The 18,266-nt window shown below is 52.7% G+C and overlaps 1 protein-coding gene across 2 annotated transcripts; it reads right to left on the bottom strand.

Annotated features, from left to right (window-relative positions):
- Positions 1 to 371: 371 nt before the first annotated feature.
- CXCL12 (C-X-C motif chemokine ligand 12) lies at positions 372 to 15,344 on the bottom strand. 2 transcript variants are annotated; one of them, XM_055345405.1, is made up of 4 exons: positions 15,196 to 15,344; positions 11,090 to 11,207; positions 8,810 to 8,896; positions 372 to 3,615 (listed from the first exon to the last, which is right to left on the bottom strand). In XM_055345405.1, the coding sequence occupies exons 1-4, from the start codon at positions 15,254 to 15,256 to the stop codon at positions 3,600 to 3,602; spliced, it is 282 nt and encodes a 93-aa protein (XP_055201380.1). In that variant the 5' UTR covers positions 15,257 to 15,344; the 3' UTR covers positions 372 to 3,599. The 2 variants fall into 2 exon arrangements, with proteins under 2 accessions (XP_055201380.1, XP_055201379.1); XM_055345404.1 differs by lacking the exon at positions 372 to 3,615 and adding an exon at positions 3,623 to 6,186.
- Positions 15,345 to 18,266: the final 2,922 nt, after the last annotated feature.

Raw genomic sequence — 18,266 nt, 5'->3', positions numbered from 1 at the left:
TTGACACTGCCTTCAGGGATAGACCGTGGAAGCAGAGAATGGAGGCTTCCTTCCCCACAGCTGACAGGCAAATATGTGGGCCCTTGCACAAACCAATCCCTTCTGGAGCAGAGGACTGGCTTGCCTTAGGAAAGGATTCCAGCAAAACCAACTTTTGGAGAAAAGAGAGAGCTTTCCCCGTGCTAGGAATCAGGTGACTAGGAGACATGCCCCCAGAGTTCTTCCTTATGATTAGCATGATTGCAAGGGCCTGTTTTCCACCAACCAGTGTGGCCGCTGGGATTACTTGATCCCTCCGTGTTGGGTTGGAGGAAGAAAAAGCAAGTCTGGAATATTCTGAATGGCAACATTAATTTCAAACTGTTGGCTGCTACATTTGAATACATGTCTTTATTAGGAAAATTGTAAGTGCATATACATCTTTTCATTGATATGACTTCAGAGTAGAAATGGTGGTTTCTCAAAAGGACTTGTTACTTGTTAAAAAAAAAAAAAAAAAAAAAAGCACACTGCGTACAGGAAGCTGCCTTCTCCTGGACCCTTTTCACATTATCTGGGAGATGTATTTAAACAACACAAAATACAGTATTCATCACATTTAACACTGAACCCATCACTGCCCGGAGACCGAGAAGCCAGCGAGGTTACTGACTCACAAAGTTGCCTGGGAGGATTTTTTTCAACTTGGCAATGTCAGGGGTCTGCTTAAGGGACTTGAAATTTTATGGAAGCATTTCCTAGGGATGGGGCTCCCTTGGAATGGGTCAGGGAGGATGTGTACAGGGACCCCCACAATTCTCACCCAGCTGCAGAAGGGTGCACTGCCTACAGGGAGGTGATGAGCAGCCTATGGCCATAACAGCAGGCCGCAGTCAGAAAAAGGAAGGTCAAATCGGATCCAATGAAAAAGCTGAGAAGTTCTCTGGACTTCACAGGGGTGGGGGAGACTGCAACCTTTGGCTATTCGGGTCCTCTGCTCAAAGCTGAACCTCCTCTCTCTGGAGGACAGGCCCACATGCAGAGGGTCCCCTTCCTGAGCCTCCTCGCTGGGGTCTCAGCACCTGGCTGGGGCTTGACAGAGACCAGTACAAACACCACATGGTACAGATTGGGATATAAACACATAGCACTTTGGTGGGTCCAGGTCCCCACCCCAGCCCGCAGCTGCCTGGGTCCTGATGCAAAGGCTGGCAGAGAAGGACTGCCCTGGGGGTGACATGGAGCCCAAGGGAAGGTCAGGTGGAGCAGCACTGAACAGCTAGGAACAGCTGGATGACCCCTAATCTGGGATGCACTTGATTTGTATTTTTAAAGCAAAAGCGGATACGGAGAGCCTTTTCCTTTGCAAATAGACTATTTAAATGCACATTTGCTTTAGCTGGGCAGTCTCTATTTCAGAGCAGATTGCAAGGAGAGCAATTGTTACGCAGATAACTTTCCCAGCAGTTTCTACTCTTAATCTCTTTTTCCCCTATTGCAGAGAAGCAAAGGCTTCTTTATTTAACTGTGACCAAGATTTTGGGCCACGTTTATTTTCTTGGAGTAACAGATTTAATGGTTCTGGTTCATGGGTTCCAGGGGAATATGGTGCCACATTTTCCATGAGAGTTTTTAATATCTTGGATTGCTCAGGAAATGCCCATGCCACAGAAAATTCTATCCTTTCACATATAATTCAGGAGACCTGTAGTGACAGGTTAATTTCAAAAGAGGGTCTGAAACCAGTTCAGTATCCTTTAAAAACTAACGAGGATTTCTGTATTCTATTTTATTCAATATAGCTGATTTGAAGATAAAAATTTTTGTTTGCCTGACAGATTGGCTTTCTACCATGAAGATCCTATAAAGGAATATTTAAGAATGCTTTAAGCATGTTACTGATAACCCAAAGATTATTACATCTAAGAACACCTACAATTCACCATTATTTTACCATAATATACTTTCTGCATGTTATTTACAGTGTCCTGTTAATTAATACATTTCCTATTTATGCCCCCTTTTTCCACTTTTGTAATTTAAAATTTCTTCCTGGGATATTTAACCAAAGGGACAAAGTATAAAGGGATAAAATGTAAAACAAAGCACAATAAGCAAAAAACCCCTTAAGTGCCTACCTGTTCAAAAAGAGATATTTTTAAACTGTTTAATGCAACTCTACAAACTGGTCTCAGTAAAGGAAAACACTCAGTAAAGGAAAACACTCTACATGTGGGGTATTCATCTACCTTTCCAAATATCCCCCTTTTTTAAGAGGAATGCCCTGCTGGACATTCTGGAAGCATAAGATAACAACAGTGGCCAAGTCTGGAGGCCATAGAATAGAAGGTAGCAGGTGATGGGATCGTCAAGTAGGCCAAAAAAATGAAGTTAGATTTTAATTGAGAAGGAATCTTCACATCCAGAACTCATCATTTTGTGGATCGGGTTTTCAAAAACCAAAAAAGCATTGAGGATTCTTTTCCTGTGATTCCCAAAACAATCACATACTCGGTGCAACGGAGACAAAACTCTCCATAGTTTTGATATGGACACCTGTGGAAGCATGAAGGGCTGGTGTCCTCACAGGTCAACATTGCTGCAAACCGAATTCCCTTGGGCTCTGTGGATCCATCTTGGGTTTGTGATCAGTGGAGAAACCTAGCTTGTCCCCCACGAGAGGACTATAGGCCTGATCAGAAACCTGGTCAAAAGACATCTCCTGACTCTGAGCCTTTGCATACGAGAAGCTGACAGCGCACGCACCGAGGACACTGGCTTTGAACAAGAACACAGGATTGGACAACAGACCATATTCTGAACAAGACACAGATGTACACAGTGTTTTCTGAACTCACACAAGACATTTTGATTGGCTTCTGGCTGCCCAGTTAAAATTAAAGCTTTGGTCTTGAGAGACTCTTTTTTCCAGGGTGATGGAGACAGTCGTGGATATGCATGATGATGGATGAGAGAGAGAATGATGACAAGAACGTGATGGGATGTAGAGAAGAGCTCAGGATGAGGGATGCATCTCCCTCACCCCTGGCCTCATACTCCTGCCTGCCTCAACTTGGGGGGCTCTGTGATGCTCACTGAAGGGAAAGACCCCAGCTGGCACTCTGGGGAAGGGCAAGGCTCCTGCCTGGCCCTCTAAACCTAACCCTCCTCCGCCCCTTGCCCAGGGCAGTCTTCACTAGGGTTTGCCCCTGCCCCCTGGCTCTAATGCCTCCTGGTGGCTCTTCATCCTAGGACAGGATGATCTGGGGTCCCAGCCTGCACATAGCTCAGGGAGATATGATGCTCAGGAACCTCTGGCCAGGCGAGGGGCTCGATGGGAAAGATTTGATAAGAAAGCAAGTAAAATAACGGCCTTAGTCTAAATTCCTATCTGTCAGCAGTGACACAGGATAATCAAACTAAATGAAGAATAAACACCATATATTTTGCTACATAATCAAATGGTGAAAGTAAGGCAAACTGTGCAAAACGAAGCCCTTGGAAATGCACTGGGCCCTGCCTGGGTGCAGGGGAGCTGCCTTGGGCTCTTTCTAACACTGCTTTCAGACCCGGGCTCCTACTGTAAGGTTTCCTCAGGCGTCTGACCCCACCTGCGCCTCTCACATCTTGAACCTCCTGTTAACAAGAACAGAGGGAGACACCATTAAGGCGGGTTCCCACAGCGGCCAGGCCGCTCACCTGAGACACCAAGCCCTGCTGCAGCAGGGCCCCCCACTCCTGAATTCCAAATTGCCGCCACCGTGCACCTCCCTTCCGAGGCCCTGGGAAGGGGGAGGATGGCAAGAGAGGCAGCCAGGGCTGAGTGGAGGGATGGAGGGTGGGAAGTGGAGAAGATGGATGGGCACAGCCAGCAGGGGGCACAGCAGACAAACAAGGGCACACTGACGGACAGCATGGGACAGCAGTCACATGACATGGCAGGCGGGTCACACTGTCTCAGCCCAGCACAGACGGAGGGCTGGTGGCCCCCCGCCTGAGTGTGGCTCATTCATCCGAGGCCTTGGCCTCACCAGCCACCTCCATCTACCCCCGACTGGCCCCAGGATCTCTTGGCCAGCATGGCAGGGGTGGCCCTGGTCAGTGCCGGAACTGCGCACGGCCTAGTTTCAACCACCACAATGGAGTCCGGCTCTTCTCTCTTCCACGGCCACCCTGTCTTCAGGGAGGTTGGCACCACGCTGGCTTATCAGACACAGTGAGGGCCTGTGGCCAGTCGAGTCATAGAAGGACAGGACTGCAGCTGGTTTGCTTTTCTGAAGGTGGGGCCAACTGTCTGAATCCCTGCAGCCCCACTCCCCCAGCAGGAGTGGGAGCACTGTCTCCCTGAGCCCCACAGACAGCAGTTTGTCACCTCAGGGCAGCAAGAGCTTGACCCACCATTGCTAGATGGCAAGTAGCCCTCCACGGTGTCCAGGATGGACTGCCACCACTCTCTAGGTGCAGAGATGCACGATCCTGCTGTATGAAGGATGGAGAGCATGGGGGTACAGCTCTGACCAGTTCCTGGGTACCTTTGTAAAAGGGGGACCAACCCGCCACGGTTCCCAGTCCAGGACTGCTGCTGGCTTCCAAGGAAGACTGCAGCCCTGGGCAGACCCGCAAACATGCTAGTGACCTCCGGGGTAGGGAGGGTGCCAGCAAGAGGGGTGCAGGCTGAGGGTCAGCCAGATAAAAGGGACGGCAAGGGGGAATGAAAGGTCTTTGGCCGTAGCGCCCTAGCAGGACACTTCTCTAACGGAGAAATGCAATGGCCACAGGGGTCTGTGCTGCTATCACAGGGGAGGGCTTGAAAGCATGAGGGAACACAGTGTTCCAGGTGAGGCTGACCAGCAGCAGGGACCTTGGATTTTCTTCTGATTCCATCTGTTCTGTCCTCCAACCACTTCATCTTTCTGGATCCACATACTGAATTATGACCAGGGGCTTGGGGTGCAGGGTGAATGTTTATGAGAGATGGGAGGATGGGGAGAACAGTCCGGAGTCAAGGTATCTTTTCTCAAAGTACTACTGAAATCAGGGCCTTGCTCTCCTACGTGATCCCTCTCCTTCTGGTCCAAATTAGAGAGACTTGGCAAGAAATCTTAGACCTAAATCTGTAGAGGGTATGAGGAAAGTTCTAGGCCTTTCTAGAACACCATGTTCACTTTAAGCAGACATTGCTCATGAGAGAGGACTGACACAGCTGAGTCCCAGGACCTAATCGCACAGGGTCACAGAGCCTCTCCCAGCAGAGGGGTGGGGACGGGCCCTTCACACAGTTCTTCCATGTCAGGGACCCGTTTCAAGAATCTATAAAGTGAATTGCCTGGCCAACAGGCTCCCTGAGAAGTATTTTCCACAGCTGCTTCCCGGGAATGTGGAGCACACCCTGCCCCTTTCCCCACTCGGTGTGCAGACACCACCCTTGCTCAGGGGTAAAGCTGCTGGCCCAGTCCCAGGCCTAGGGAGGCGGTATGGAGAGGTCCTGCCCCACATGCGTGGCGGGTGAAGAGCCAGGCAGCAGGCACTTGGGAAAGAAGAGTCAGGTATCACCTGCAAAAGGCCCGTCCATCGCCAGCTCTGCCCCACAGAGGTGGTGATGTGTGGCACTGGCAGTGGTCAGGGGAAGGGCAGGAGGCACAGGCCTTTTGGGCCTAGGCTCCCGCCACGGGCTAGCAGTGGCGCGGTGCAGGCCGGACAGCCGGCCCTGGCCTCAGCAGGAAGGCAGACTGAGTGTGTGGAGCTGTGAGAGCTCTGGAGCGTCCCAGGCCCTCTGGGAGAGGGAGTGGAGGGCAGCAGGGAGCTCGGCAGCCTGGGGCAGTGCTGGCGACCCCAGGCCACACTAGAGTCCTGAGCATAGTCTCCTTGTCCCAGACTGCACCCCAGTCTCTGCACACCTACTTTCTTCATAACTTAGCAGACCAGGAAGGGCCTTAAAATGCACATAAAGACAGGAGCCCGTGTGGCCACAGGAGCGCTGCTCCTCCTCGGAGGTCTGAGCCCCTGCGCAGAAGGCAGGGGGTCTGCTGGGGAGGAGGCTTAGAGCAAATTTACAAAGCGCCGGGAGATACAAGAGCAGCGGGCACTGCGGTCCATCTCGAAGCGGCAGATAACTAGTTTTTCCTTCTCTGAGCAGCCTTTCTTTTCTTCTGTCGCTTCTTTTTTCCTATCTTTTCTTTTTTCCCCATTTTTTCTTCTCTGCGCCCCCTTAGATAAAATTAGTAGAACCATTAATGATGTTGAAATAAACAGGGGTCTGTTTCAGTCTGTACAATATTGAATGCTGGACTGGCTATCGGTTTAACCCTGTCTTCAGTCTTAGTCCTGGAGGCCCCTGGGGAAAGCACTGTCCATCAGTACTTCATTAAAATAGATCCAACATTTTCCCCAATTCAAAGAAAAATGTTAGCTGGCCTTCCAGAATATCTGTGAACTGGTTATAGCTGCGGCCACTTTGCCAACCTGGCCCGGGAACGGCATTCACATCTGAAAGGGTGTGAAGGCACACCCAGGACCAGGCTGGACTTGGCCTTCTAACTCACCTCAATCCCATCTCCTCTGGCTTCCTTCCTTCTCAGTGCGGAGCTGAACTCTGCTTTAGCTAAAAAAAAAATACCTGCATTTCAAATCAAATCGTGCTCTGGAGATTAAAGACTCAAGATTCAGGCGGCCATCCAAGGAGAGGAGAAAGGCAGCAGGCCTCATCCCACCTTCTCCTTTCTGGATGCCGGGGGACAACCCTTGGGAATGACTGGGATTGTTCTGGAGAGCAGGGGAGAGAGCTGGTTAGCAGAATTTGATTACAGCAACTGGCTCATGACTGTCACATTTTAATGATTCAAGCTGAATGGTATTTAATGATTTATGGGGTAAGGCCACCTGTTCCCATGAAAGCTTGCTATTAACCATGGCCTGGAATTATGGGATTTTTACATGGGGAAAATGTAAAAGCTGGATATTATGAGAGTTGAGTCTCTGGAGATTACATGGGGATGTTAGGAGAACCAAGGAAGAGGAGGAAGAGGAAGAGGAATTAGTGAGTCAAATATTATTCTTCAGAAAACTAGCACTGCTGTTTCCATTGAGTTTAAAAAAAAAAAAGGCATAAAAACTTGAGTGGCAGCTCTATTCGGCTCCTGATCAAGGTCCATGCTCACATGTGAAGTCAGCAGGAGGGTTCTAAGGCACCTGACCTGCAGGCCACATTACCTTCATCGACTCCACAAATGTATCTGAGCCCCATGTCTAATAGCTGATGAATTTTTCTACAGGTAAATAAATTCCCACATACAGTAGGAGCTTGATACCATGAAACAATTAGCATTTTATTGCTAGTGCATATAATGTCACATTTGATACAATTTTAGTACAAGTGAAAAAATACACTGTGGCTAACATTAAAAAGCTGTAATCACATTTATAGATCATATATATTTCTCTACAAATTGCCAGTAGTTCAAGATAATAGAGAAATGTAACCTACTGACATTCATATGGCTCCACTTCAAATATATGAATTGTTCGACTATAAATATATTCTGAAATACATTTTTTTTCTAAAGAAACATAAAAAAATGTGCACAAAAAATATATAAAAAAATGCCTTGCAAAAAGTTACAAATACCACCAGGCCCATCTGTGGATCACATTTATGCATGGCAATGTCACCTTGCCAATGTTTCTGATTGGAACCTGAAACCCTGCTGTGGTTTCAGGAGGAAGGGTTAGTGGCAAGATGCTCATTTATTCATTTATTTTTTTTCATTTCTGATTTCAGAGACCTCAGAGTTTGTAGAGCCTCTGTGGCCTATATAAGCCTCAGAGGCAATCACAGAAACCAAATTGCTCCAAACAAGTTCTCAGATTGAAAATTTCATTTGATTCTGCGAAGACCAGCCTTTCGACAGAAGGTGGAGACATGATCTCCCACCCTCCAGGACAGGGCCAGCCCCATTCTGGAGGAGGCCAGAGAAGATTCTCACAGAGGGCCTGAACAGGAGGGGAGGGCAAAGGGAGGAGGAGGCTACAGGGCAGAGCCCCAGCAATCACCCTCCTCCCCACTGAGCATGTACAGAAATGAGAAGCAGAAGCACGATGAAAGCATGCTATTGGAGGCAGGGAGAGGCCTGGGAATGGCCGGCAAAGGATCTCTGAGCACAGTCCCTAGTGACAGTAGTACATGGAGCCTACAGAACCAATCACCCAGCTGGAAAGAGGAGGTGGAGGCGGTGGCCGCTGCCTAACGCTGGCCAGTATCTGAGTCACTGGGGTTGTCATTTTAGGAGGGACACCCCCCACAGAAGCTGTCCATGGCCTTCCTCCAAGCCTGTGAGTCTGGAGGAAGGACACTTTTCTGAGCTCCATGTTTGGCCATCACCTGACTGTGCCCAGATACCCCGGGAGCAAGGAAGAAAAGCTCCAAAACAAACCAAATACAGATCTTGAAGTAATCACAGATTTTAAAAAAGATAATGGGAATGATGGGGATTGTGATGATCAGGAGAGAGCAGACAGTGGGTAATGCTGTTGGGACAATGTAATTTCTTAGAAAAACCCCAGTTCTAAAACAGCCAATGTGCAAGGGTCTGGGGCACTGGTGAATATAAGCTGCAGGATCGTACCAGACACTATAAATGCAGGTGTCTATATTCTGGGCAAACCTCAAGGCTGAGATCCCAGGTCAGCGTGCTACCCCCCCCAGGTGTACCTGGCCCTCCCCATCCAGGCCCACCTCCCCAGCACCTCGCTTTCCATCTGCCATATCTGCCATACGCTGTTAGCTTTCCTCAAGTGGATCTAGCGGAAAGTCTTTTTCGGCTGTTGTGCTTACTTGTTTAGAGCTTTCTCCAGGTATTCCTGGATCCACTTCAATTTCGGGTCAATGCACACCTGTCTGCTGTTGTTCTTCAGTCTTGCCCTGCCAAAACAGAAGAGGCTATGGGTGTGCAGCCGAATGGCAGGAGGCAGGGGCATGATCTGGGCACTGGCTCATCTCACACTCATGTCAGGACCCTCTCCCACACCAAGTGCCTAGCTTGGCAGGCTGGGGTTTAGGAGGAACTTGGGGGCGAGCTGGGGAGACAAATCCCTAGCAGTGGGCAAGTCCCACTATACAGATATAGGAAGGGGAAAGGTGTTTTTGCAGGGGGAGCCCAGGGAGAGTGCATGCACCACACAGAACCTCTGAGTTGGCTTCTGAAGGGTGCAAAGGAGTGGGGTGAGTGAGATAGAGGGGGAGGGAAATGCAAGAGCAAAGGCATTAGAAGGGTAACAGCACCAAGGAGGTGGAGGAAGACGGGATGCCCAAGGAGCAGGTGGCCAGATGTAGGAGCTGGATTGAGGGACTTCACCTGCAAGATTATGGGGATTTATGCTGGAGAGTGACAAAGGCAGATTTGTTCTTTGGATGAATCATCTTGAAATACAAGGGAGAGAGAATGAAGAGTAAACCTATAATAGGCGATCTGTAAAGAGGTATTACAACAGTCTGGGGAACAGAGGTAATGGGTCAGTGCGGGAGGGATAGTGCAGTGGGGGGGTGACAGGGCAGTGAGGGAGAGACAGTGCAGGTGGAGAGAGGGCTGGTGTAGGTAATTTGCCAGAGAATGGTTCTCAGAGAGATTTTACAAGTTCACTGAATGCTCCACAGTTGCATTTGTTTCTTAAAAATTCATTTGGCACCTTCCTCTCACTTCTCCGCTACACTCACACTACCCCACCCAACAACTCCTGGGGGCAGACCAGACTTCTCTCTCTGGGCCCCTCTCCATAAAGACCTCAAGCAGCAGCCTGCCCAGCCATTCACAGGTCTGTAAGGACAATGAAGGCCAGCATTGTGGCCCGGGGACACCCAGGGGCATCATGCAGCCTCCCTGGTAAATGACTGACAGGTGCAGAGGAAGAGTGTGGTTCAGAGCAATGGGTTTCAATCTGGCTGTCACTGCTTATCGGTTCTGCGTCTGCCCACACCCCCACATTCTATCTGGTTTCTTGAACTTCAGGGGGCATTCCTAGCAAGTGGACTAGTGCAATGTGAACTGCAAAGCAGGTCTATGGAACTAAATTCAGTATTTGATATAATACCTCTCAAAGGAGAGAGCAGTTTATTGTAAGCAAAGCCAGTGAAAACACATTCACCTTCTAGTGGCCTAAAACATACTGTAAATGACAAACACATTCAAGGCAGCAAAGGCTAGCCAAAAAAAAAGACAAAATCAAACTTAAAAACCATTGGTATTAGGTGGCAAAGGCTTCGGGAGGGGGCGGCTTTCATTTCAACTTCTGGGTCTCCACCCCATTCTCAGCACTGGGACTTTACAGGAGGTGAGCTCCCTCACAAGAGACCAGAGACTCTGCACCCCTGCATCTGGACACTTGAGCACACTCACTGTGTGTGAGCAGGGGTGCACTCTAGCACACGAGGGCCAAGCAATGAACAGCCACATGAAGGTCTCTTCCTGAACCTCGCCCAGCCTCCGACAACCCCAGAGAGAGGTTTTTATGTGTTATATAGGTGTAATTCTTGTGTGTCTCGTTTCCCATATGAGTGACATCAAATATCAGCAGTTCCCATCAATATCAGAAAAAACGTGTGTTGTGTTTGAGAAAACAGTTAAATGAGCTGAAAATTTTGAGTTTTGACCAAAGGTTGAAGACAAATTAAACTGAATTGGGGTCTTGTGAGATTTTGCTACGTGATAAAGGATGAATTTAGAACACCAAAGCCTAGAAACTGGCAGGACAGACCACTGTGACTAGCAGAGGGCGGCTTATTTACTGGATTTCAGCAAAAGAAACTCCTGGTTTCTCTGGTCTGGAGGCATCCCACTGTACTGCCGTCTCCTGTGCTAAAGGAGGAAATTTGGAAAAAAAAAAAAAGAGGCAAGAACCAGGAGGACCACAGCAGGGTGCCAAGGGTAAGCTTGGCTACTGAAACTCCTGCCTGGTGGAATCCTCAAAGGCCTCCTGGTAATCAGAGATGCCGCTAATTTTGCCAAGTTCCAGGCTAGCTGCTCTGCATGTGTGGGTTCTCCAGCTTTTACAAGTTTTGAGTTAGGTGCTACTACACCCACGGGATGCAACCCTCCTGGAGGATGATGTTCAGACTTACACGATCTGAAGGGCACAGTTCGGAGTGTTGAGGATTTTGAGATGCTTGACATTGGCTCTGGCAATGTGGCTCTCGAAGAATCGGCAGGGACATCTGTAGCTCAGGCTGACTGGTTTGCCTAGAAGAGGTAGTGACAGCAGTGCAGTTTGTTATGATCCTGCCAAACCCTGGGGATACGTGTGTGTATGGGTCAAGCAGCCCCTGCTCAGGTGTCTTAGGATAACATGTATTAATTCCAGGACAGAAGTGTTTCAGTCCAAGGTACTGGGGTTCCCAGTTACTCTCTGCAAAATAAACTCCTCCAGAGCCAACGAAGAAAGCTCTCCTCACTCAGGGAAGGAGGAGGGGGAAGCAGGAGCCTCCAGGCTCTCTCTGGTCCCAGGAGCTACCACAGTTCCCTTGGGAGTGCTGCCCTCCCCACCTTCTCCTCACACTCACCTTAAACCCGGGCAACCACAAAAGAATCCCATTGGCAGGTTTCCTACCTGGGAGTCCCCAGAGGACAGGGCAAGGGCCCACATTCTCCGCAGCACTCCCCTGAAGGCAGGGAGATTATCAGGGCTGGGGTCAAATGTGGCTTTCATTGTGCAGAGACGCTGCAGCCTCCTGGGTTATATTACCTCCTTGTTTGCCAATCCACCAATTTGCAAAATGCCATAATTGACACTCATTAGTTTAAATAAGCAAAGGGCTCCTGCGGACCACCACTCACCATTTAAGTCTAGAATTGCAAGCCTTGGGGGGCTGGGATATTCGTGTTTTTTTTTTTTTTTCTTTTCTGCAGATTTTATCCAAGCCCTACTTAATACCCCAAATTATTTGAATTTGTGGATCCTTTCATCAGGGATTAAATCTATATTTGAGAATATTTAGTCCAGAGACTTAAAAAAAAAGTTTGCCTGTTTACAGAGCTCCCAAGAGCCTCCTGCTGGTCCTGAAGTCCTGCACTTTGGGGCAAGAGAGCTAGGGAAGCTACATGAAACCTTGTGAGTGAGGGATTTCTTAATTTTTCTACAGGCTGCATTGAGTTGAGAGATGGCAGGGCCTGTAAAGACCAGCCTATTTAGCCACCAAGTCAGGGAAAAAGCAGGCTGCCCAGCCCCCTGGGATCAAACTTGATTCCCTAAAAATCAGTAAGGAGAAAAGCCTGGCTTCAGGGTGCTCACACTCAGGATACTGCAGAGCAGCTACAGCAGCCTTCACTTGTATACCTGAACTGACTCCAGAAAGTCTCTGCTGGGGCCTGGCCTTCAGCAATGGCACCCAGTTCCCCGCTGCGGCGGTTCCTACTGTACTGCCCATACTGCCCTGTAACCAGATCGCCTGGGAAAGTGACCCCAGGGCTGGGGGCGAGGGGGTCTGGGTAAAGCCTCCCCTCTGAGTGTCCTGCCTCTGGTCTCCCTGGAATTCTCCTGGATCCTCCTGAGCTGAGCAGGGACTGGAGAACTGGGGTTGTTGGGTGGTGACATAAAGGGTCCCAACCCCAGTGCAGCAGCACATGAAAGGAACACAGTGTGAAATGCTTTGGCCGGCTGGGGAGGCTGTTCTCCTCTGTCAGGGAAGCTGTTCTGGCTCCACTGGTGGAGATCAGGCCAGAAATCAGAGCTGATTCTGAGCTCAAAATACAGGTTTTTTTTCTCTTCTCTTCTTCCCCACCCCACCCCTTGGGAATTATCCATTTCCTTCAAAGGCAATTCTTATTCCTGCTCCCAGGACTCAGTTAGTTGCCTGACTGTCAAGTGGGGGAATTTCCACAGGTTCTTTTAAAGTGACAGAGCACCCAGGGCTCTTACCTAGAGAATACAGTGCTATGTCTACCTGGTGTCCTCTCCTCCAGCTTTATTTATATTATTTATAATATATTTATATTATATTATATTATTTATAATATTTTGTCAATATCACTAACTTTTCCAACTGGTTTGGATGTGACTCTGTATAGGCAAGGCACCTGGTTGGTCTAGATGTTTACCAGGGCTTGGGACCTGATGAACCTGCCTTTGTTCAAGAGCAGTTCTGAGAGAACCTTCCACTCTAATGCAGAAAAGGGAGTCCTGGCCTGCCTCTCCAACCAGGCCTCAGAACAAAGCCCAGCCTGGATTTCACCACCCCTGAATACCCAGGGCATACAGGGGCCCAGCTGCTTGTCTGAGGTCAGCCAGTGGAAGGACAGAAGCCTGCGCCTGCACCAGCCCCTGACCAAGGGGGGTCTCCAGGTGTAGCTTTGGAACTCAGTATGGGCACCCAGGCTCAAGAAGGGCAAAGAAGTATATTCCGGCCTACGAATGCAAGGGGACGCAGACCAGCCTTGAGCCCAGGACCCTGTCCTGGCCATGTGGCTACCAAAAGAGCAACTCAGAGAGGCAAGCAACCAACCCTTTTCAGGGTCAGGATGAGTCGGTTAATGAGACCCCACCCCCCACTCCCTCTGTGCTCCTTCCAGGTCAGCTATGCCTAGGGCTCAAGGACCAGGGTGGGTCCCTGCATTCCCCTCCTTTCTGCAGCTCCCCAGGGAACCGGAGCGGCACCATTTCCCTAGCAAAGTGCAGGATGACAGCTCCACTCCCACCACTCAGTTGTTAATGCTCAAACCAGAGTGTCCCCCAGGACCTAGGGGGTCAGTATGGAGACTCGGCCTAGCATACCTCTAGGCTAGGTGGTGGAATCTAAATTGCCTTCCATCCAGTCCCTCTGCACCTCTGCCCAGCAACTTACTACACCCCCTGCCCCCAACTCACAATCACAACCTGGAGATAAAGACCTGAGCTGAGATCAAGAGTCTGACATTCAACCAACCCAGCCATCCTGGCACCCATTAACCTGCTACACTTTTAAAGAGAACTCTCCAGGCAGCCAGCTGTGAGCCCCTGGCAGTCCCTGCAGTGCTCCCTGACCCGGACACAGGCACGTTCACCTTACCCACAATGGCCCCCTGTCCACTGCCTGTGAGGATGCAGAGGGTCAGCAGCTGGAACCCAGCCTAGCACTGTGGGGGCTCAGGCTCTGCATGGACCGTGGCTGCCCCAAGAGCACTCCCAGTGTCCTTCAACCCTTTGCAGGGTTTGTTGGCAACTTTGCAGCTAAGAAAGGACAGCGCGGCCTGACTAACATGGCTTGTTTTATGTATTTAAAGTCAACAGTTTATTTTGGTTTGCAGCAGTGGTGTCCTGTGACAGGACAGCGAGATTTCTCTTAAGCTCCAAAAGAAAAAAAAAAAAAAAAGGGCTCTCCCTCTCCCAGTGAAACAGGACACCACCTTTCCCAGTGGCCTAAGGCCTCGGCGACTGAACTCTGCAGCGCTCCTTCAGAGGTAAGAGCTGAGGCTTGGCCGGTGACAAAGGCGCCCGCCTGCAGGTGTGTCTGGGGGGCAGGGGAGCCGGCGGGAGCGACCCCGGCGGCCCCTGGGCCTCTCTTCGATGACCCCGGGAAGAGGCCGGGGAGCAGGCTGGACGCACGCCCGGGTCTGCTGCGCGCGGCGGACCGCGGAGCTGTGCAGAAGCGCGGCCGGGCGGGGGGCGCAAAGCCGACAGCACTGTTGCGCTCGCCCGCGAAGCCTCGCCGGGGTGGGTGCGAGGTAGGGGCGGCCTCGCTTAGGGGGGCGCCGCGAAGCAGCTCCCGGCCGCACCGCCACCAGACGTGCGTCGCGGCGCCAGGCAGGTTCGCCAGGCAGGCAGGTTCGCCAGGCAGGCAGGTTCGCCAAGCGCCGTCTCGCACACGCAGCTCCGGCCCCCGGCGCAGCGGGGCCTCGAGAAACCGAGCCGCGCGCGGGAGCGCACGGGCTGGGGGGTGGGAGGAGCGGGGGGGTGGCCCGGCCGGGCCCGGGAGCAGCGGCTCCCCACTGCGCTCTGCCCCGCGGAGCCCCGGGCGCGCGCCCGGCCAGGGATCCCGCCCGACCCCGAGCAGGCGGCCGCGCACCGTCCCGGACCGAGCCCCGCTGCGGAGAGCTGCGGAGCGCGAGGCCTCGGCGCGGCGCTGGCCGCTGAGCTTCGGGCTTCAGCGCCACACCCGAGGGCGCGCGCCCCGCGAAGGGGGCTGCCTCGACCTCCCCTGCGCTAAGCGGCGCGAACTGGGTTCGCTGGGGACCGCGCGGGGGCCGGCGCACTCACCGTGGCTGAGGCACAGCGCAGTCAGCACGAGGACCAGCGCGGCGGCGACCTTGGCATTCATGGCACCGGCGGGCGGCGGGCGGCGGCGGGACGGGCCGTGCTGGGCCGGGCGCGGAGCGGACGCGGCGGCGGGGAGTGAAAGTGCGGCGGGCGGCGGGCGGCGGGCGCTTTAGAGGCGAGAGCGGGGCGGGGCGGGGCGGGGCGGGGCGGGGCGCGCGGCGAGGGGCGGGCCTGGAGGCGCAGCCCGCCGGCTGCTGGGGCCCGGGGCGCGCCCCCCCCCCACCCGGCCGCTCCTCCCGTGGGTGCCCCGGCTGCGGGGCGCCCCGGCCTCTGACCTTCCGCAGCCCCGCGGGGCCCCGCTCCGTCAGGCTCCATCCGCAGCCAGGACGCCCGACGCGCAGTGAGGCTGCGACAAAGGCTGGTCCTTGTGCCCACTTGGCAGGTGGAGAGATGGAGTCCCAGAGGCGGGGACTGAATGACGGGCGACCATAAGGAGACAAGTCGACGTGCGCCGGCGAGGCCCGAGGTAGCTACGAGCGCCCCGCCCCGTTCGGGGAGTCTAGAGCCTGGGGGTGCCCACCGGCGCGGGCTCGCTGTGCTGAGCTCCCCCGCAAGCTCTGCCCAAGGGGAGACCAGCGTTGGCAGAAGCACTCCCGCCCCAAGCCAGCGCTTTCGCTCGGTGGCCAAGCCTCAGTTTCCCGGCTGTGACCCTGCCAGCACGGAGCACGGCGCCCGCCAGAGGAAGCAAGATCAGTCCGCTCCGCTGCTCCGTAAACGTAACGCGAATCCTAAGTAAACGCGAATGTACTTGGCTCGCTGTACCTCGGCTCTCTCACCTGGGAAATGGGCTGACCGCAGCTGCCATCCCGCCGAGGAGTACCCGGGGGAATGGTCGAGACTCTCTCCTTCGCCACGTGCTCGCCACTGGGTCTGGCACAGGGTCGGTCGGTGCTCGATAAATGGAAGCTACAATAATTGTCTAAATTTCCGCATATGCTCCCTCTCCCAGTGGATGCCCTGTGCGACCCAGACTGTTGAGAGACCCCCCCCCCCGTCCCCTCTCCGTCTTAGCCCAGGACAGTACCCCCAGCGTCAGCCTTTCTGGTGCAGGAAACGAGTCTGAACTCTTGGCAGGACGTGCCTGAACCTGGACACCCCGAGACAGCCCCAGCCTAGTAGAGAGGGACGCAGGCAGGCGGCCCGGGAGGAGCACGCTTGGGGACCTCACTGGTGACCACAGGATTCCCTTGCCACCTCCTCCTGCCCTTAACGGCATAGCGGGACAGTGGAGTAGATTCTATCCCCCGCCCCATCCAAGGAGCACGCGGTGGGGACAGGCCTGTACCTGGGAAGTCCCGGCCACAGGGGGAATGGGGGGGAGGGGGGCGGGGCGCGGGGCCTGGGCTCAGCAGCTGCAGTCAGGGCCCACAGGAGGGGGCAGTCAGCAGGAAGCTGCTGGAACTCCGGGACTCAGGTCGCGACGATGGGTGTCCTTCGTGCCTTTTTTCCAAAACTGCTTTCACGCTCAATTAGATGCACTGTGCACTCCGGGCCAGGCGGACTTCTGGGCACTGGGCGTAGAGCCGGGAAACGCACGGGCTTGGTCCCTTCCTTGAACGGAGTAGCCATGGGGGCGGGGGGGAGACAGTCCTCAGGCGCTGCTCAGCCCGCGTCTTCTCAGCAGAGCGAGGCGTGATCCCGAAACTAGCGACTGGCCGGAGCCCGCCGCCGCCGGGAACGCGCGGGCCGACTGAGCGCGCGCGCCCTCTGCTGGCCAAGTCTCCCACGCCCCGGGCGTCCTTCCCCCGCTTTCCCGCCGCGCCCGGGGGCTGGGTGCACCCAGGCTGTGCGCAGCCCAGGGAAGCCGCGGTGCTCCGCGGGAAATCGAGAAGCAGTTGGCATGACTTGGAGCCTGGAACCTACACTCTTGCAGGAACCTGCCTGCAAATCCCGCTAAAGCAAATGCCAGTCTCTTGCTTGCTGCTTCTTTGCCTCAAATCGGGTTCTGTTCACGCAGCTCAGGGAGTGCCTGGAGGTGCCCGCGTGGGCTGGGGCAAATGAGAACCGAGGCCTCCTGCCTGGCTGTATCCTGCCACCCCAGGATAGACATTAGTATGGGACACATCGGAGTCCCCTGATTCCTCTATTAATTTATTAAAATACTTATTGAGCACCCACTAAGTGACAGACACTGGCTAAGTGAAGTACTTTAGTAAAGGAAGAAAAAGAAAAAGAAAACCCCAAGCCTCCTGTACCAGAGTTTACATCTAGGGGGAGGAGAGGAGGATATGGCACAAAACATAAGTAATTAAACACAATCTATAGAAGGTTCTTAGGTGCTATGGGTAAAGGGAGAAGACGGAAGGGGAGGGAATTAGGATTTTGAATAGGGATACCAGCAATCTGCATTTTAGGTAAAATCTCCACAGGTTTTCAGTTGGCAAGCTATTTGAATTTTTTAAAAATATATTTTTTATTGTTTTAAAGATTTTATTTATTTATTCATGAGAGACACGCAGAGAGAGGCAGAGACATAGGCAGATGGAAAAGCAGGCTCCTTGTGGAGAGCCCCATGCTGGAGTCTATCCCAGGACCCTAGGATCATGACCTGAGCCAAAGGCAGACTAACCCGTGAGCCACCCAGGCTCCCCAAGCTATTTGAATTTTTTTTAATTTTTTTTTAATTTTTTTTTATTTATTTATGATAGAGAGAGAGAGAGAGAGAGGCAGAGACACAGGCAGAGGGAGAAGCAGGCTCCATGCACCGGGAGCCCGATGTGGGATTCGATCCCGGGTCTCCAGGATCGCGCCCTGGGCCAAAGGCAGGCGCCAAACCGCTGCGCCACCCAGGGATCCCAAGCTATTTGAATTTAAAACTGTTCTGACCAACTCTCTAGGGGCCAGAGGCTGTTAGACTAGACTGTGCCTTTTATCCTGAGCTCTTGTGTTCAGCCATGGGGGGGCCTTCCAAATTCAGGACAACAGACCTCACCACCCTTTCTCCCCTGTCCTCTGCTTTTGCCACTACCTCTACTGACAAGGCTCCACCTTTCTTTCTGTGCTGGGAAACT

This window comes from Nyctereutes procyonoides, unplaced genomic scaffold (assembly GCF_905146905.1).
Source record: "Nyctereutes procyonoides isolate TBG_1078 unplaced genomic scaffold, NYPRO_anot_genome, whole genome shotgun sequence".
In the NCBI taxonomy this organism is placed as follows: Eukaryota; Metazoa; Chordata; class Mammalia; order Carnivora; family Canidae; genus Nyctereutes; species Nyctereutes procyonoides.
The sequence above is the reverse complement of the archived record's forward strand: the minus strand, read 5'-3'. Positions and strand labels throughout refer to the sequence as shown.

What these genes read in the sequence shown, in the direction of transcription:
- CXCL12 (XM_055345404.1), bottom strand. Translation starts at nt 15,256, where the DNA reads ATGAATGCCAAGGTCGCCGCCGCGCTGGTCCTCGTGCTGACTGCGCTG. An exon ending in AACTGTGCCCTTCAGATCGT is followed by an intron (nt 8,897 to 11,089) that starts GTAAGTCTGAAC and finishes CTGTTTTGGCAG; the next exon opens with GGCAAGACTGAAGAACAACA. An exon ending in CTGGAGAAAGCTCTAAACAA is followed by an intron (nt 6,187 to 8,809) that starts GTAAGCACAACA and finishes ATTTTATCTAAG; the next exon opens with GGGGCGCAGAGAAGAAAAAA.